Here is a 20,767-nt window from a genome sequence, read left to right on the forward strand (position 1 = left end):
GAGCTGGATCCATGTTGCACAAAACATCATGAGTGCATCAGTGGCAATGTAGAGCACTTTTAAAGAAATACTGACCTCTAGTGGAGAACTGCAACTAAAGGATTCTGCTCTACACAACCACAATACACAGCATCCAAAACACATTTGGCTGCGTGGGACGCAGTAAATCAAGTATTTGGCAGAGTTTGCCTAAATTCTCATACTAAAGTCCACAGTATGAAAAAAAAGAAAGAAAAAAAAATCTATAAACAAATAAATATTTAATTACACTATCGTAAAGACATTTGTCAGTAATACAAGCAACGGGTGACATATGATTTCTTCAACATTTAGCCTCATAGAAGTTTGATCCCAAATATACAGAACAATCACTCCAAAACAATTAAAAGCAAAATGTGGGAATGTGATACCATAAACAGATACATATACACTCTGGCTAAGCTAATGTAACAGTACATTACATACAGTAAGTTGTAGGTAGTACAAAAAAAAAAAAAAAAAAAAAAGGTAAATGTAAAAGTAAGTGTGCCACCCACTGGATTTCACTTGAAACATCTGGCTTTGGAGCAGAAAAACAAACAAACTGAACAACAGTCTAAGCCTCTAGTTTTATTTGAACACCTGCTTTGACCTTTGTCAACCGTGTACAGGTACATCTCAAAAAATTAGAATATGGTGAAAAGGTTCAATATTTTTTGTCAATCACTTCAGAATGTAAAACTCATATATTATCTAGATTCATTACACATAGAGTGAAATATTTCAAGCCTTTATTTATTTATTTTTTTTGTAATTTTCATGATTATGGCTTACAGATAATGAAAACCCAAAATTCAATGTCTCAAAAAATTATGAAAAAGTTCAATATTGGAAAGTCATGGTGTCACACCCAATCAACGAATTAACTCCAAACACCCTGAAAAGTTTCCTGATCTTTTAAATGGTCTCTCAATGTGGAGCAGTAGGCTACACAATCATGGGGAAGACTGTTGACTTGGGAGATGTCCAGAAGACAGTCACTGACACGTTCCATAAGGAGGGAAAGCCACAAAAAGACTTTGCTAAAGACGCTGGTAGTGCTGTAACCAAGCTGTATCCAAGCATATTCATAGAAGGTTAAGTGTGAGGAAAAAGTGTTAAGGAAAGGTGCGCCAGCAACAGGGGAAAAAAAACCGCATCCTTGAGAAGATTGTCAAGAGAAATCCATTCAACAATCTTATGGCCTATGAATGTCACATTCCTCAAGTCAAGCCACTCCTGAACCAGAGACAACGTCAGAAGGGTCTAACCTGGACTGAGGATAAAAAGAACTGGACTGTTGCTCAGTGGTCCAATGTCTTCTTTTCACATGAAAGTAAATTTTGTCATTTGGAAATCAAGGTCCCGGAGTCTGGAGGAAGACCGGAGAAGCACAGAAACCACTTTGCCTGAGGTCCAGTGTGAAGTTTCCGCAGCCAGTGTTTATTTGTGGTACCGTGTCATCTGCTGGTGTTGGTCCATTGTGTTTTCTGAAGTCCACAGTCAACGTAACCATCTGCCAGGAAAGTTTAGAGCACTTCATGCTTCCTTCTGCTGACAGGGTTTAAGGAGATGCTGGTTTCAACAGCTGGTTCAGTGACCATTACTGTGCTTGACTGGCTGGTAAACTCACCTGACTTTAAGCCCATAGAGAATCTATACGCTATTGTCAAGAGGAAGGTTAGAGACACCAGACCCTACAATACAGATGACCTGAAGGCTGCTATCAAAGCAACCTGGGCTTCCATTACACTGATAAGTGTAGTAATTCATACAAAACATACAACATTCATACAAAAGGAGGCCCAACCGAGTATTGACTGCATAAAAATGAACATACTTTTCAGTAGCCTGACACTTGTGTTTAAAATATTTAGGTATATTTTTACGACACTGAGTTTTGGGTTTCCATTATCTGTAAGCCATGTTCATGAAAATCATAAGAAATAAAGACTTTAAATATCTCACTCTATGTGGATAATGAATCGAGATAATATGTGAGTTTCACTTTCTGAAGTGATTGACAAAAAACATTGAACTTGAACTTTCACGATATTCAAATTTTTTTGAGATGTACCTGTAGATTTAACAAGATCGATGTAAAAATAGCTAGCTTCCGATGAAACAAGAAGACATGTTCTCTTTGGCTAGTTATCAAGCTCCTCCTGCTACAAAACATATACAGGATATTTTCCGTTACCAAAAAGGAAAAAGTGTATTAAATACTTTTGATAAATTAACTGCTTCCATCCAACATGGCTGCAATGGAGCGTGGTATGTGAAAGGGGTCCATGTCTGGTGGACCTCAGAGCCTCCACATGTTCCTTCCCTTTCTACCATACATGTATGTACACTTTTATGTGGTTTATTATATATGATAATGCACTACAAGAAATCATATTTGGTTTATTCTTTTTTTTCAGGCTCCTCTCCTCCCCTTGGCTCGCTGGTCCTGAGATCTTCCATACTTGGGCCCTCTTGGCTATGACAAGTAAAACAATATTATTATCACTTTCAAAGACTAAAATAATATGCAGTATCTCTAGTTCACACCCTGTGAGGTAAAAGACGCTGGTGTGACATAGCGGTGAGGTTTCCTTGTGCTCATGCCTTTAGCACCAATACCAGTTCAATTTTGAGAGGAGGAGAAACGGATCAGGAGGAGATTGAGCCGGAGTCTTCGATATCTGTGGAGTCATACTCATCAGCGGACTCAGTGAGGGCGGGGTAGGGCCGGGGCTGGTCCAGGTTCACGTAGGTGATGTTCAGGCTGATGTAGTGTTCTCCCTCCAGACCTGACAGGATGGTGGCGACGGCGGACACCAGTGTAGCAAAGCTGGGCCTCAGCTCTGGGTCAGGGTCCCAGCACTGGAGCATAATCCTATACCTGGAAAAACACGGGACATCTCAGTCCACTGATTTGTTGACTAGAATTAAAATAGTCTGTGTGGTAGGCTTCAGACTTGGAGCCGACTCGACAAACAGGAGTTCACGAGGTTGTGTTTTTGGACGTGTATTAAAGACTCTCCAGCTACACTTTTACTTACCGAGTATATGTAGTAGTATGTAGCACGTATTGACTGTGCTGGACAGAAATTATATTGGGGAAATTAAGACGTTTTGAACATTAGGCAATCATAAGAACAGTTTGAGAATTTGGGAAATATGCACATTGGTTTTCTTGCTGAAATTTAAATACTATTCTCATGCCTGTCCAGTAAACACCTGTATCTGGAGCCAGCAGGTGGCCTGACTCTGCCACATTGGTTACACAATTCACCAGCACCATCACAGCAGAAGTGCACCATTTAATAGTGGATTTGTTGCCCAGTAACAAGTGGAAACCTCAGGATTTTAATAGTTCAAGCTGAGAAGCAGTTCTGCACCATAATCTCGGCAAAGTGACACATGGGTGTTTCTGCATTTCACTGGTGCTGGTTAAACAAACAGCATTTTGCACAGTGATTTAAGACAGACAAAGGCGCTGGCAGGCAGAGCTAACCTGAATAGAGAGGCATAACACTGGTATCAACCTTCCCTTCAAACTTTTACCAAAAAAATGGATTAGATTATTCCCAGAATACATGTAATTACTCCCTGTCCTATGTGGGTGGTCTACATGGGTAACACTTTACAGAACTCCCACACTGGGATGTGTAACGAGGCCTCAGTGGATGAGGGGGATAAATGGTTGATTTATTCTCCAACACGGCTTACAATCCAGAGGATTCATCATTAAAACTGCCTGAGTTAAGTCACACCGGGGTGTTTTTATGTGATCGCGTGAAGAAGAGGCACTGTTCTTTTGAGCTTGCTCTCAGGATACACATTAACTCCCAAATGGCATTGCTTAACCATGCTGGAATAGCCAGCAGTGGACAATGCATGGGGTTCACACTACTGAGTGACCATTTGAACATCTTGTTATTTTTCTGTGGACTTGGCTCGAGGGTTTTCTCTCCTTTGCCCTGTAGCTGTTAATTTGTGCTAGAATCAATAAGGGATTAGATGTTATGCAAGTGATGCGAGTCAACTAAACATCGCTGTGATAACAAAAAAGAACTAACTTTTTAGCAAATATAATTATTCTTGGTACTTACAAAGGGTCGGGGCAGTACTGTGGCTGTGGAAGCCTCCTGCCCTTCAGTAAATAATGTGTTATGTCATATGGGTCCACCTCGGGGTATGGGCTTGCTCCTCTGGTTAGCATCTCCCACATGAGGACACCAAAGGACCACTGCATAAAGAGGGGCAAAAGTTACACAGCAAGTACTGGTACATATGGACCAAACGAGCAGATATCAGCTTGAAACAAAATCTGATGAAATCACTAACAAGACAAAACCTTATACATTTAAAATTACAATCAAAAAAGACACTGCAGTGATCTTTATTATTCTGTATGAAACTATATGCGCACCACATCTGACTTGGAGGTAAACTTCTGTGTTTGCAGACTCTCGATGGCCATCCACTTCACAGGCAGTTTGGCTTTCCTGTGGTCTTGCACACTGTAATACTCCTTGTCAAAAACATCTCTGGCCATGCCAAAGTCCGCCACCTTCACCGTATATGACTCATCCAGCCTAAAGACAGGAAAGGTAAAATCATGTCAACCAACTTTGTCCAGTGAAACGTCTTTCTCCGTGTATTTCTCTGCATATTCTCTGAGACTCACATGCAATTGCGCGCTGCAAGATCTCTGTGCACAAACTTCTTCTGAGCCAAATACTCCATCCCCTTGGCAACCTGCAGCCCGAAGCCAATCAGATCCTTCACAGTGGGGTTCTAAACAAATTCCACAAGCACATGTCAAAAACACTGCATTGAAACAAAAAAATGGAAATGTCGAACAGTTCACTTGGTGGCTAACAGATGGCTGCGCATAAATCAGAAGGTGATTTTTCCACTGTTTTAATGCAGCCGTCGTACCCTCTTCTCGCAGCGTATGAAGTGCCGCAGGTCACCGTGTTTCATGTAGGGCAGCACCACTAGAGGGAGCCCTTCCTGCGGCAGGAGGATGCCCAGCAGGGACAGCACATTGCTGTGGTGGAAACCCTTCATTATGATGCCTTCCTTCAAAAACTGCTCGACCTCTTCAACGTCTGTTATTCCTGGAGACACACATAAAAGGTTACTTAAACACACAGAAATTAGAATTTACAAAAACTATAAATCAGCTCAGGCGAAGCAGATATTACTCAACTATTCAAAGACTTGACAGCACAGTGGATTTCTCTGTTGTTGGCATCTGTGAAGTAGCCATGATAGACAGTTCCAAAATGGCCTGCAGGAATGACAGAAACCGCAGGCAGGCATTAGAGTCTGTTGCTATGAGTTCCAAAACACGTTTTATGAGTCAAACACAGACAGAGTAGAGATACATACCCTTCCCTATGATACGGTGGTGCTGCACAATCAGCATCTCAGCAGGAATAAGAACGTCCTTCACCTCTTCCAGCAGCTCTGGCCTAAAACTGGAGATGGAGATCTTTTCTGCAGGCATGAGGGGGGTGAGGGTGGGATCTATGCTGCATGCATTGTAGGCCATACTAGGGAACGCCACAGGCCCAACCAGGGGAGTGGGAGGACTCAATGACACTACTGATAAATCCAAAGAGAGATAGAGATTATTAAAAACAGCTGCGAAGGTACCTAGTGTGTATTACTATAACATTAAAATGGAGAACGCTACAGTTTGTGTGCTAAGCGTGACTGTCACCTCTTCTGTAGTCTCCAGCAGGCGACAGCTCCACATTATTTGTACCAGGGCGGTTAGCACCGTGGGCCAAACGCATCTCTACCATGGAGGCTAAAACACATTTCACAACATTGATTTAATCATCAACCCAAGCGACAACAACACGTGTAATATCCGCCAAAAGCTTGAGATGTTCTAGTTGAGAGCCCTGTGTCATTCATCCCACATCCGCTCCCACATCCGGTAACACATCTGATCAAAGTCCACTCGGGAGACAGGAACTCACCTTTCTTCTTCTTCCTCAAGTGTTTCATGACGACAAAGGCCAGCACGGCCCCTGCCACCAGAGCCGCCAGGATCCCCAGAACAATCCCCACCATGTAGTGGTTGCTGACCCTCACCACGGTGCCAACGTGGTGGACCTGCCCGTTGATGGAGATCTGGAGAACCAGAGCCCATTGCGCAAAGTGAACGCTTTATTATGGTTGTAGATGAGCACACAGCTGGGCAATTTAAATACACAGTACACATAATACCAAGGACCAGAGTGATTTTAATTTTAATCAGCTACAGGTTGCCTTTCTTAGTCCAGCATGGTTTAAGGGTGGCTACTGAATATTTTAGTGGCACTTGACATATTTAGATCAATGTTAATTTGCATTTTGTCTACCTATATGATGTTAAAAGAACCAGCAGCTGATTCGTATAAAGACTGGAAATAACGGAAAACATAGAAATATATTGAGCAGTTATTTATCTCATGGCTGAGTGACAGGTTATCACTGGTTATCACTAGTGGCCCATAGATAGTGAGCTGCATGCTGAATCAGGGTAAAGCAGTCAGTTACTCCAGCATGACAAACCTTCACTGGCAGTCCCTCACTGGGAATGGTCATGTTTTTGGGGATCCTGCAGGTTATCTCATTATCCAGTACTTTAGCATCACAATCAACGTCGGCCACTGTCATGATGATGGTCATACAGGAGCTCACCAGATTCAGCTTTTGATGCTGTGAACAGAGGTGTCAAATGAGAACATCAAGCATTCAAACACCCGTGACACTGTTAATTGAACAAATTCTATGCACATTTTCTCTGCAAGTCAAATGAAAACAACCGCACAACTCACATGCAGTGACACTTCATCAAATCCAGGGTACAAACTTAGCACATGCCCCTCTGTTTCAAAAGGTATGGGCTTGCCGTAGGGGTGATAGGAGAACTCTTTGTTCCAAAGGCCCAGCGCACCATCCATGTCAAACGAGAGCTCTCCTTCCTCCGTCTCATCTCTGTGGAACACAGGAGTGATACACACCATCCTCGTGGACAAGGACTTGCCAATGCACTCCTGGAACAAAACAGCACAATAATTCATAACAGCTTGTTCCAAACGGAGTGTGTCTGTTCTAATAACTGCATATAAAATCATGCATTAAATATGTCCGCTAAGCATTATAATGAACACTGTACCCTTGTCACAGGTTTCAGGTGACTCTCATTGGGTTTAAAGCGGATGATGGTGCGGTAAACAGAATCCAGGTTCTCCCCTTCAATCACGATCTTTGAACCCCTACAGTTAAACGACAACGATTGCATCGTCAAAAATCGTCGGAAAATAAGATAATTTCTCATTACAAACTGATACTGTCATATGAGATGGATACAAAAGTGTAAAGAAAATAGATTTAAAAAAAAAAAAGAAAAGTTTGTTCCCACAGTAGCTGTTTGTGCTAACAGCTCCGTGACCTACCTGTCAAAGCTACAGTCAGGGAGGACGGCTGTAACCTTGGGGTCTTCTTTGTAGTAAAACACTTTTGTCGTGAGGATACGAGACTTGTCAATGAAAACACTCAGAGGAACGTCCCTCACCTCTGAGATGGGCTGGGACAGACAGATGATGGAAGACATGTTGCCTTGCCCCGCCGTTTCTCTGCAGAGAGATATGTAGATTACATACGATGACAGATAAACCGCAACAAATCAAAAGGCTGCATACTTCAAAATGAAATTCTATACAATACTATTAACAGTGGAACATAGCTGAGCACTGAGTCAGTTTCTACTTGAGTAGTTTCCTAAACAGGTTGTAACACGTTCACTCAACAGGTCATGGCAACAAAAACACTGTGAGAACTAATGTTTTAACTTCCTGAAAAACAGGGTAACGACAAAACACGTTAAAAACTGTGGCGTGAACAGACGAGTAAATATTTTTACAAACCTCTTTATAGGGCAGAGTATGTCATTGAGTGTGACCTTCCTGGTATTTCCCGCATTCAGGTGAGGTCCAGTCACTGTGATGAGCGTGCCCCCAACACGAGGGCCGTAGTTAGGCTGGATTTCTGTGATGTTGGGAATCTGGAGGGATAGTTTGTTTTTAAAAATTAGTTTTGATACTTGGTAGATAAAGATATTTTTTTGGCTTTTGATGTAGCAATGATAATAACAAAGATTACCACAAACGTGAACCCTGGTATTTCTGCCTCCCCATCAATAGAGTAGCGCCCGTCCACCTTGTCCTCGCGCACTTTCACCGTAATGTTGACTGGTTTGGACAGCTCGGTCACCCCTGAGCGGATCTTGCAAACTAAACTGAAGAGCAACAAAAGCAAATGCAGCTATAACACCAGTGACAAGTTAAATTCATGGTGGATTTAAACTGTTAGCAGCACAACATGGATGGAAACAGTTTGTCAGTTTGTCTTTAAAATAATTTGTTTCTTGGGATTTTGGGAACATTTTAAAGCAATTTTGTAGTAAAGCAAGCGAACTACGTCCCAACACACTTCAGTTACAGGTATATTTTGTGAAATATTAGCATGCAAAAAAAATTAAACGAAGCAAAATTTAAACATCAGCATGTTAGCATTATTATCTAGGATACTGTTAGCATGCTAACTTTAGCTTTTACCTCCAGTCACCATATGGTGTGTTGTTAGCATTTTGATTTAGGATACGGTCAGCATGCTAATATTAGCTTTTAGCTCCCCGTTAACGTTAACGCACCACATGTGCTGCGTCAAAAATTCCTGCGCATTTAGTAGTTCAACCGTGAGACATGACAGAAGATTTTAAGTGAGTGTTCACACCTAGATTTTGTTTTGATTGACACAGAAGTTTGATTGTATTGATTTGCAATGTTGCATGCTGGTGTGTGTTCACAGGGCAACTGAGACAAAGTTCCGACACACCCTGAACACTACGTGCTTGCAAACAGCTTTATCTGTGGCCAATAATTGGTGGAAAAATTTGATTCCACAAAATCAAGAAATAATTCCGTTAAAAAAATGGAGCACAGCAGCGAGTGTGGGCTTTGGTATTTATCAACACAGACTCTATTCTTATAAGAATATGAGTCTGGTGACTAAGAAAAAAAAAAAGAGCATGCAATTGGATAGTTCTACAACCAATCAAGGCAACAAGTATGTGACACTAAGCAATGAAGGTATACCCAGCAAATGCCTTAATCACTGTTAACTGTTTGTCCTTTAAAGTTATTGCAATAAATGTGATACAGTAGCAGAGGGTAAACGGTTTGCTTCTCCAGCAGTAGTCATTTTGAAGGGGAAATGCTTCCTGAACCGTCCTTGGGGAAGCGCACCGTTTACTAGAAGCACTTTACAAAACATATCCTCAAACAGTCTCAGTGGACCAGGCAGTAGTGCAGCTAAAGCATTGTGCAATGTTCCGTTATCTCACTTTGCCAGAAGGCTTCTGGTCAGGCTTTTCACTGTTTTGTAAAGGAGGATTTCCCAAAAAATGACTCCAGTATTTACTTGAAATCAGAGCGAGCAACGCATGGCTACTCACTGTGTGTTATTGCTTTTGACTGGAAGCACTGTGCAAGCAGTCTGTCCCAGCTTGATCTGGTGGGTCCGGGAAGAGATAGCAGGCCTCAAGGGCGACTGGAACTCCCATCCACAGACCGTTAGCTCTGTCTGACCATCAGGAGGAGCAGTCCGTGGGAAGAACTGCGCCAATAAAGCAGAATATACAGTGCCAGCTTGAAGCTACATGTTTGTACTAGTTGCACCGAGGGATATTTATGTTCTGCATTACAGACCAAACCTCACCCCAGTTATCCCAGGCGGACAGGACTCATTCCTCCAGTGACTGTGGCACTCACTCTCCCACGAGCATACCCCAGAGCACCAGCCACAACCCATGAACTTTGGGGCTGTCAGGCACATAGCACAAGTCATGAAGTGTTGACAACCCGGCCCTCTCTGGGGAACCTGAATCATCTATAACAAAGATATAACAATTTATATCAGAAAAAACAAAACAAAACAAGGTATTTATATTATTAGTGCGATCATGTGCTTCAAACAATTACAGTGATCATGTTCATACATAATTGTTCAAAACAATTCTGAGGTGCTAATATAAATCATATAGATTAAATTACAAGGAATTACACTGAAAATACATGCTTTTCACCAAAAAAAAAAAAAAAGATTTGTTTTTACTTCTCTTTTGTCCTAGATTACCATTAATACAATGGAGATGCCAGAACGGAAACATGAAACTCATTTCCATTCTGCTGAAAAGGCCTGTACTTGTAGTGCTTAATAATTGATTCCTTTCATTCAACATGTAAACTGATACTTGGCTTTATTCAGCACTAGTCACGTTAACATGCCGCCTAGATATCTCCCAGTGCTCTCGGTGCCGAGTGAAATGTATCACATTTATTACTGAAGAATACAAATATCATTTAACTGGTATTGAATCACGTCTTACCTTTTCATGTCACACTTAAAGCAATATCACAGCGGAAGAAATTGAATTTGAATTTTACATTTTGCGCCAGGCATCTTACAAACGTCTGATTTGATTCATTTTTGTGGTTTTATTGTGCTTTTGAATTGTTTGAATAACAGTGTCTGAAGTGGAACGACCTATATTGACTTCACCAGATATGTGCAAAGGTTATAAACTTGCTGAGACCATAAGAGCTTAATAATCCAAAGGTAACAGTCGACACGAGTACCACAAGACCTATGTGGTTACTGGGGACTAATATCCATTCTGTCCAAAATGACAAAGTCATATCAATTGTATTGATTTTCTTTAGGCACTTATTCATTATCAGGGTCACAGGGGTCACACACCACATCCCAGTATGCACTGGGTAAAAGGTAGGGAGAGGACAGGCAGGTCTCCAGAGGGTCACAGAACTGTTGCAATCGACAACTTATTTGTATTTCTAGTGTAGCCTAAGCAGCAAGCCTTTAAAGCGTGGAAGGAGTTTACATTTCCAAAATCTTCTCAGGACTATTGATATACTCGTTTAAATACAGTGTAAAGTGACTGCAACTATACCTTGTCTCCAACCACAAAGAGGAGATACTCAGAAGAGTACACAGCAGCAATAGACGAAACACTCTGGTTTTCTACCAAAGAGTAATTGGCAAAGACGACAGGGCTGGATCTCGTCAATACAAGCTGTCAAAACAGACGGGATGCGTGGTTAGGGGGAGATCGTGGTAAGCGAAGTCAAATAGTTAAAAAAAATCATTGCAATAAAAACAAGTGCACCTGAAAGAGACGTCCAGTCGAAGTTCCGATGTGGGCGACGGTCTTGTTCTCTATGGTTGTGACCAGGAGCGAGGTGAGCAGGACGTTTGTCATCTGTCTGTTGAAGAGGTCGACTCTGTAGTAGGGCTTTGACACCATGGTAGGATGGTCCCTGCATGTGGCGTTGTTCTCCATGCTCTAGTACCAAAGACACAGACAGCAGAGGGCACAGAGAGGAAATACAGAGGAAGAAAATGCAAATATTATTTACGGTATAGGTTACGACCTGGTATTGTTTTCACTTTATGAGTGTGTCTGCTTGTATCATCATGGTAAAATGTTATCCTATGGATGCCTGCCAAAAAGGTGGTTCTAGGTATTTTGGCAAGAGACTGCATTTCTGTAGACAGAAAGTGTAAACACAACAGTCACAAACCTTTAGAGGTGTGTAATTCACATTAAGATGAAGGCAGAGTACAAAGATGGGTGTGGGCCAGGACTGCATTAGTGCTGTTTGATTTCATAAGATAAAAGAGTGTGGAATATATCCTCCCTGCACTGCCACAGTCTCGTTGCTTATTTCATGATGAATGTAAAAGCAAACATAATTTATTTTAAGCATATTTTAAACACCAACTGAAACAATCCCTGAGAAAATATTCAACCATAGATAAAACCGCCCAAGCTCTAGATCTGGTTATGGACAAAATAATGTTAACATGGGCCCCGTTAGCTGTCGGTCACCGAGGTTTATTTGTAAATAAGTGAACATAAGTCCTGTCAATCAGGGCTTATGTTCATGATTCGATGCATTTGATGCAGGGAATTTAAAAATACGCTAACCACCATATATCCATGAGTCTTTGTGATGTCAGTCAGGAGTTTGGACACACTTTCTCACTGAATTGAACGAAAAGACGTGTCCAGACTTTTGACTGGCAGTGTATTTTAATCAAACTCATTACACAACCACATGTTTTATGCTGCGTTTAATTGTCTGCCACTCCCTCAAATTTCCCAGCCTCCACTCTGATTTTATTAATCGGTGTGAGGTATCTCTTGGCAGATAAGACTTTATCATATGTTCCCTAAAGAGCTTCATATTCATTCACAGTTAGTATTTTGTAGTATGAAGGGCCGGCTGTTTTCTCATGAGGACGTGCGCCCACGTTGAATTGTATTACCAGGGTGACAGCAGACACACAAGGTGAGTCTGTTATGTTAATATGATTATTTCACCATTTCGGATGTCGTGATAGATGTGTGTGCATTGCATTACTGACAGAAGGATTGCCCTGTAGCTATAGACACAGAGCAGGGTGGATCGCTGTTTGAGTAAAGGGAGTCATCAAGTAAACACAGGATTATACGACTCAAGCTACGATATAAAGCTAAAGATGTGACACATCATCCTTCACTCTGTGTGTTACAAATTAAGGGGGGAAAAAAAGGAAAACAAACAATTTCTTCTGGAATACCACGGATTTTTCTCTGTCCACTCTCATTAAGGGACCTTGGAGCTAAATTCAAACGGCATTGCTATTGACTCAAGTCATTCACCTCCAAATCCCAGAAGAACAAAAGCCTCTGATTATGAATCCAATTCCCAAACCCTAAATCTCAGTCTCAGCTGTCATACTAATAAATTGCAATGAATGCCTTGAGGTCGTGCAGCTGCATGTGAGTCAACCCAGCAGTGAAGCTGCGGTTTACATTCAGTTCTGTCCAGACTCATGTAGTATATGGAGTTAGGACATTAAATTAATGAATAATAGATGTAAGGAATATTTTTATCACTATATTTACATATGAGATACACACTGCCTTCACTTAGAGACTACTGATGGTGCAACAACAATCACCTGAAGCCCAATAACAGAAACAATCCTGTTTTGTGAGGCCTTTGACATTTGACCCCCAAAATTGAATCAGTTCAGCCTTGAGTCCCGGTGAACATTCATGACAAACCTGATTAAACTCTAAGATTTCTGAGAATTTCTAGAAGATATCACGAGATGACCGAAGACAGAGGATGGTCAAGAATATTATTAAAATATACTGTTATAGATTCCTATTGTACTGTAAGAAAACATCTGGATATCATAAAACAGTTTTTCCTCTGCACTGTTTGACTCATTATTCAGTTTTGTACTAAAAAGCAGAAAAACGTTGTCTTTGTCAGGAACAGCTGATGTTTTTGGCAGTGTAGGTGTTTTGGTCCTTGAAATGGAAGAATCAAGATTTCATACGATTAAAGAGCCCTCCTGGCTGGTTACATAACATCAGCTGCCAAAAGCAACACAACAGCAAAAATCTCAGGAGAAGAGTTCACTGGAAAGTGTTCCTTCAAATCCATAACAGAGCAAAGGAACGTCCAAAAAAGCTCGTTCCAAACTGTCACCAGCTGTAAATCCAGCGGCTGAAATAGAAGCAATGGTTATTTTTCAGCTTCCCTCTAATTTTCTTTATTAACTAAACTATGACGCCACAGCTGTTACCATGACAACGGAACTCAGTCCAAGCAGTTCTAATAAATACTCCAATTGCATTTTCTTGTAGTAAATAGGGAAAATCGTCCCACAGACCTCCACTCCGCAGCCCTCACCTCAACAGGCAGCAGTGAGAAATCCAACATATAGAAAATGAATATTATGAGAAGCATGTATGTAATCTGTTAAAAGATAGCTGTTCTCATGAGAATGAACATAGGCCCGAAATGAACACTGAACATACCCAATCTAGGAAAGAATGAGGCAAAGTTTGTTTTGATTTACTTTTTAAAGAAACACTTTTCCTCTCTGTTCTGAGAAATTCACTCAAAAGACGCAGAAAACAAATACCTCCACCCCCGCTCCCCTCAGCGCAAATCTCATTCCGCTAGTTCCATCTGAATAGCATGTGGTAAGACTTTTTCCCGTATTCATTTTTCCATCCGAAAAGCAATAAGCTTTCTTGGATTTAACGGTGAGTGCACACTTCATGCTGACGCAAGTGCCTCTACTTGCATCAGCATGCCGCTGAGATGAAAGTGACCTTAGCTTTAGCACACAGAAAGGTATGGAGACAGGATGAAGATAAGACAAAGTAAATGGGACAAACAGATGACCACAAAAGGTCTAACAGTGACTATATTTTTAAATGTCCATCTTTCCAGCCTCAAGTTTGAGAAGATGATTAAAAGTAACCTTATTTCTGCCCTTTAAATATAAAGCTAGAACCAGCAGGAAGCATGAGGGAAAAGGCTAGCCTGGTCCTGTTCTGATATGGTTCTGACATGAAATACATGTGTTACTGTAAATCTATTTTTATTGGTGGTTAGCGACCTCATAGAGATGAGAAAACTCATCAGGAAGCAGTCTAGACAAACAAGATATAGACATATACTCTGTGTTCATTGATAAGATTCAGAGATTCCAATAGGCAGATGTTTTTAGCATAGTCATGCTAGCTGTGTCCAATTTTTATGCTAAGACAAGCTAGCCTTTTACATTTCTCAAGGTCTCTCAGAGGACTGTCATGTTGGGTTGTTTTTTTATGGAGCTCATGAAGTGCATGATCGTAAGGCATGAATAAGCTCGTGAGATCAGTTAAATTTCCTCTAATAACAATGATTGGACAGATTTGAGGTGAGTCATGCAATGACTTCATTTAAGCTGGAGCTCATACTGTCTTCAGCACAGTCCTGCTGCTCCTGCCAATAAAAAAAAACGTCTTACTTTGGTGAGGGGATTTACATGGTTGCTAAAAATCATACAGTTTATTCCTACAAATAAAATTCCCATTCTATCATAATATTGGTTTTCCCGGAATAATAACTTCTAGTGAACTATTGGGACTGTTCATTCATTTAACTAATTTAAACATGACATCCTTTGTTCGTGTACAAATCGTGATCTGGTTTCATACACCCACAGCTCAGTAACATGAGTTTGTTTACTGTCTTCCCATATCCACTTGGTAAGATTTATATTTATTTTATTTCCTTGTATCAATCCAATACATCTCATATTTTGATCAGAGACAAGAACTTTGAGCTTATGTTAATAACTTTTTGCATATTTTAAGAATTTTTGTCAAGCAAAATAGCTTAAACCATTGGCAGGTTTTTTTTCTTAATAATTTATAATAATTTTTGCTTCTTTCTAATAATGCTGTTTTTGCAGTGTGCACACTCAATTAGTGAATGAATGTGCAGGTAATAAATATTTATCCAATTTCCAGCAGAAAAATACCTTAAGGGATTTAAGTTAGAGACTCAGAGGTGTGTTGCAACAAGTGCATATTGTCTATGATGTTATTTCTACAGTTCCCCTCTTAACAGTTTTCTATTCACAACTGAATTGACCTTTGTTCTTTATCTGTCGGGCCATGTCTTGAAGGAACTGTGACTATTGACCATTGTGATTGATAAAATGTCACGTTAACCAGATGGAATTGGTTAGCGGAGAGCTGGGCTCACCTCGTGTGGACAGCTCTCACAGGGCTGAAAATGGCAGAGGCCTCTGGAGAGCTGCTCTGGACCGGACTCGCAGCAATCGTCCACCCCGTCAGCAATCGCTTTGTTCACATTGTCCATGGGGAACGCACACAAGGCCGAATCATGCTCCGTGACCCCGTTGTCATCAGTAACAGCGAACACTCCGTAGAGGATGTCATCCTCCTCCTCTGCCCCTAACTCCTCTGCCAGCTCCCTGCCGGCCTTTCCAAAATGGGCTGCCTGGACCACATTGTACACTACATCCTTATAAGGCTCGCTCGCTACGTTCCTCCTCCTGCGTTTCGGTTCAAAGCGGCACTCCAATATCACCTCCCGATATCTCTTCATCTCCCACTCATTTCGCGGTAGACGTCCCAGGCGAGTCTGAAATGGGGACGAGTCCTGATCTGGACTCTCTCTCTGGACTGAAAGGAAGTAGACAAACTCCTGAGTGAAAAAGCTGTAGACATATTCGATGTGGTACGTTTTCCGCAGCTCGGGGCGGACAGTCAGGCCACGCACGTCACTGTAGAAGCCATCCTCTGTGGCCAGTGGTCGACGAACTGATATAGACTTCCTGCCATAACGCTGGGTAACGCTGTCATTTACAGTGGTAGCAACAAAGAAGTAGACAGTCTGACCCTCCTCGACCATGGTTACTTTGGTCCCAAGAGGGCTGGCCACACAGTCGGGACAGTAAGCAGCAGAGTTTGAGTCCTTTCTGAACAAACACTTAGAAAGCGAAGGTGGCTCTCCATCTGAGTTCAGCTGGTGGAAATAGCACACACCGTACTGAGAACTTCCACAGGAATATAAATACATAAAGAGAGTATCCAAAAGTAAGACTTGATTGTTTGTGTCCTCTGGAAAGTTGCGATCCTTGTCGATGTCGCACATTTCACATATTTGACACTCCGGGCTTCCCACGGGTCCGGTGCGCAGCTCCCACACCTTCTCCAAGCTTCTGTTGACAGCTTCGATCACATTCCTCGAGGCCACGTACACTTCCTGGTACAATGAGTTGTTGACGATGTTCTGGATTGGGCCACGGGCCTGGAAGAAAGGCATGGTGTACACCACGGAGAAGTTGACGGGGCTGGGCGTCTGCGAGGGACAGTTGGCCAGGGCAAAGGCCAGGAGAGTCTGGAGCCAGACGCATGTCGCCCAGTGTGTGGTCCAGTGGACCATCTCCTCTCTGAGATGAACGAGGGCCAAGAGCACAGACGACGTGGGGGTTACCTCCAGGTCTGATGTTGGGACAAAATCATCCTTAACACCAGCCACTGGTGTCTGTGAAGAGAAAACAGAGTGGAGGTAATCATTAGATCAGGGGTCTTCAACATTTTTCAGGCCAAGACCCCCGAACTGATGAGAGATTAAACAGGGACCCCCTACCTACTATATGCATTCTGTATTAAACTCGGCCTAGTGCTGTATTTGATATTAAGCTATTCAAATAATACACAGGTTCAAATATTTTTTTCAATTTCATGCAACACAAATATATCTGACATTAACACACACACATTCATTTTGGGCTCAGTAGTTGACTGATGGGAGCGAGCTGCACCGTTAGTTTCCCTTCTGCTAATATTGCAGTTTGTTTCTGGATTTCACCTGGGGACTGAACAGGCTCTCGCTGAATAAGTGGAGGGCTGACTGAAAGGTAACGTGTTCTGCCTCCATTTGTTTCATCTCGTCTTCTACTACCGCTTCTACTTCTGCTGGAGCCCATCCCAGCTGCCAACAGGCTGGGCCTGGACAGGTCGCCAGCCTATCGCAAGGCCGACACAGAGACAGACGATCCATTCGCACTCACACTCACACCTAACGAGCATGTCTTTGGAGGTGGGAGGAAACCGGAGTACCCAGAGAAAACCCACGCGGACACATTGGATTCATATTAATGTGTATTTAATTTGTGTGGAAAAATTACATCAAAAATATCAAATATAAAAAAATGTCTAATCGACCAAAGATTTCGCAACCTCCCTGCAGCAACTCCACGGATGCGGACCCCTTGTTGAAGACACATGGATGAGATAATTCAGACATTACAAACTGAAATATCTTGGAGGTTTGAAAAATTTGCTGGCAGAGAGTTCGATGAGTAGATGCCATACAAATCTGTTCTTTTAATAAGAAGCACGTGTTGGGAGAAGATTAGCTGAGTTTTACATAGAGTCTTGACGCAGAGGGAGAAAACAAGCTGGCACAGCTTCATGGAGACTTTGTGATGATGCCAGACAACCAACGTGAAATCCAGGAAGTCACTGCTTATAGTGAAGAAATCGCCTGCCATATAACCTAAAATCTGTTCGGTGTTTACTATAGTTTAATAGTGCAGATGACACAAACAGGATGACTTGCTAATAAGCCTGTTTAAAGGTAGATATTCTGTCCAGTGCAAGTTAAAACACAGGTACATTAATCATGGCTCGGTGGTAGTGAGACATGACAGCGAGCCGCAACGCACAACAGCAGGACCTCCGCTCCTGTATATAAAAAATGGCGTGACTAGAATTAATTTCTATCCACCGAGTAAACAATGTTTACAGTAATTCAGCTGTGGTACTAAAGATTAAGAGTGGGCCAAGCACTTTTTAATTGAAACATTATCATTGCATTATCTGTTACTGATGAATGTGAAAATCAACATCACACCGTTGAATTATGTTGCGCATTGTTTATCTTACAAATCTGAGGTGACAAAGTTCATCACCTGTATTGAGCCTGATGATAAAAGCATACACGGTCATAAAGATAAAAGCTTCCCCTGAGTCACCGCAGACACGGAGAAGAAATGTAATCAAGCAGAGAGCTGCGTTGGTGGCACTGACCATAGTGGACGTGGATAAAACTATTTTTATTGTCATTTCCTGTACAGGTCATTCATATCTCTCTGGTCATGTTTATTCTTGCTCATCCTAGCAGAAAAATCCAAGTGAGTCATGTGGTTTTATTCAAGGACCGGAGGTAACAAGCCAAGTTAATGGCCTTTGGTCGCCTGTAATCCACCAAACATAGATGATTGAAATAGTTCCACGTCTGATAAAAGTCTGCAGAACAACCAGTCAAATGAGACTGTGTTTAAAAAAACAAAAAAACAGAGAGTTGTCTCCATCCTGAACAGACGTGGCTGGGTGGATCATTAACTAGACACATCACAGTGATGCTGTATTCAAGACCCCTGGCCTCTCCACTTTGCATTCCTGTCACAACCACTACGTGCCTCTCGGGGGGGAAAGATGTGCACGGACTGATGGTCATAAGACGAGGTGTACCTTTTAATTCCCCGGGTTAAAAAAAGAAAGTGCCCATCTGCTCATGCCCGAGAATTTCATCAGCTCTGATAATTTTATTCAAGACTTGGGAAACTTCAGTCGGACCAAATATACTTGAACTAAACAACACTTTTCCTCGCTTGAAGCTGTCAAGTGGAAAAGTTTGAAGTCCGATCTCTTTACATCAATAATTCATGGAATCCCACTGATGTCGTGTTACATTTTAACATTTGCAGCTCCATGTGAAACTCAGGTTAAGGTTTGAGGACATGTGTATACATAGTAATGGCACTGATTGACTTTCTCCATGTTCATGGTTTGTGAAGCAAATGGGGGAAATTGAGTTTCCATTCATTGTGCTACTTTTAATCCAGGATGCAGGTGTACTCTTAGTTTACAACAATGCCCCGTTATTGAGCATTTTATTGAACACTGCAGCTTTCTTAGATCAGTGTGCCTCGCTCACTGGGACTTTGGTGGCAGTTAATTAGAGTCAAAGAAGAAGAAGCACCTCTTTTTCATTAATCAATGCACAGACGTCTGGAGGGATTTGCAGAGGCAAGCTGCTGTGTAAACAATCGATAGCTGACACATAATGGTACCGCAGGGACACATAGATTTAGTGGCAGGAAATGCATTCCAAACCACCACAGAACCAAGAGAAACCACTCTGTATCAAGACACTCCACGTTTTATTTTGAAAGCTTTTGGTCCAGTACAGGTCCAAAGTCCAAAACAATATAAGATGAATCCAAAAGCTCAAGGGAACATGGACACGAATGTTAATTCTAGTCAGTGGCAGCAGCGTTTTCTGCCTTGCATTTTTGTATTTTTAAATCTTCGTGTCAAAGTGTTTCTGCCTGTGGAAAACTTCATCGGAATGGAGTGAGTGTACACTGGCTCCATTCCACATTTAGGATGTCATTAGATTCCCTCAGCTGCACAAAACCTGAACGATTAGACACGCCAACAGCTTGTTCTGGGAAGTCAGTCAATGCTGAGTCTTTAAGACTGTATATAAAAAAAATGTAATGTGTATATCTGTATATACAGTTTGTATAAATTGCAAGTGCCTATCCCACTCACAACATGTCATCAGTTTAGTTCAAACACCGCAGTCTGTGCTTAAAAATATCTCTTAAGACAAACACGAAGACGTCTTATCGCTTTTGTTTGAGTATTACAATGTGTATTTAGTCTGATAAAGCTTCTTATTCCGGTAGGTGTGTGAAACGTGTTAACAGGAGCTCACCTATACAGGTCAGTTTGCGTCCTCTAAAGCCACCGGCGCCTCTGCTGCTCCTCCTCGCGCGGCTGTGTGGAGCTGATGATGGATCTTCTCCTCCGGCAGATTCAAGATTACACCTTTAATTGGCGCTAAAAGTTAAATCCCGCACGTCTACACGAAGCGCCTGGACATGTTGTCAACAGTTGGTTTCGGATTCAACTTTACTAACTCCCCCGTGCATGAGTCGGTGCGCTGTGCCCCGGTCGTGTCGCTGCTCGCTCCTCCCCTCAGAGCTCCGGACTGACGCGCGCCACGCGCAGCGGCAATGTGTTGCACCGGTTTCACGGTGGGCGCACATGACGCTGTGAACTGACCTAATGTGAATATTGACGTTCAAAAGCGATTTCTATTTAGACTGTTCGCCGTTTTTATTTTCAGTCTTCTTTTTGCACTTTGGAGCATGTTTCAGAGCACCGGGGTGCTACAGTTTGCTTATTGTTTAGGCAACAGATCACCATGCGCGTCATGTATGGAAAAGT

General features: G+C 42.0%; 1 protein-coding gene across 1 annotated transcript; it reads right to left on the bottom strand.

Moving 5' to 3' along the window:
• Positions 1 to 243: 243 nt before the first annotated feature.
• LOC125007091 (macrophage-stimulating protein receptor-like) lies at positions 244 to 20,719 on the bottom strand. The gene is made up of 21 exons (XM_047583671.1): positions 20,253 to 20,719; positions 15,699 to 17,006; positions 11,261 to 11,437; positions 11,045 to 11,167; positions 9,793 to 9,963; positions 9,530 to 9,690; positions 8,176 to 8,311; positions 7,941 to 8,077; positions 7,470 to 7,649; positions 7,190 to 7,289; positions 6,849 to 7,067; positions 6,583 to 6,729; positions 6,006 to 6,159; positions 5,741 to 5,830; positions 5,407 to 5,622; positions 5,225 to 5,305; positions 4,951 to 5,132; positions 4,697 to 4,806; positions 4,439 to 4,604; positions 4,119 to 4,255; positions 244 to 2,905 (listed from the first exon to the last, which is right to left on the bottom strand). The coding sequence occupies exons 2-21, from the start codon at positions 16,902 to 16,904 to the stop codon at positions 2,674 to 2,676; spliced, it is 4,125 nt and encodes a 1,374-aa protein (XP_047439627.1). The 5' UTR covers positions 16,905 to 17,006; positions 20,253 to 20,719; the 3' UTR covers positions 244 to 2,673.
• Between the last annotated feature and the right edge of the window lie 48 nt (positions 20,720 to 20,767).

The sequence above is a fragment of the Mugil cephalus genome, chromosome 4, assembly GCF_022458985.1.
Source record: "Mugil cephalus isolate CIBA_MC_2020 chromosome 4, CIBA_Mcephalus_1.1, whole genome shotgun sequence".
NCBI lineage: Eukaryota > Metazoa > Chordata > Actinopteri > Mugiliformes > Mugilidae > Mugil > Mugil cephalus.

Bases quoted from the DNA above. Each gene is read 5' to 3' on its own strand.
- LOC125007091 (XM_047583671.1), bottom strand. From the start codon at position 16,904: ATGGTCCACTGGACCACACACTGGGCGACATGCGTCTGGCTCCAGACT. The intron at 6,730-6,848 runs GTGAGTTGTGCG...CTCTGTTCACAG, and splicing joins TTGATGAAGTGTCACTGCAT to CATCAAAAGCTGAATCTGGT. The intron at 5,133-5,224 runs GTTGAGTAATAT...GTGTGTCTCCAG, and splicing joins TGCTGTCAAGTCTTTGAATA to GAATAACAGACGTTGAAGAG.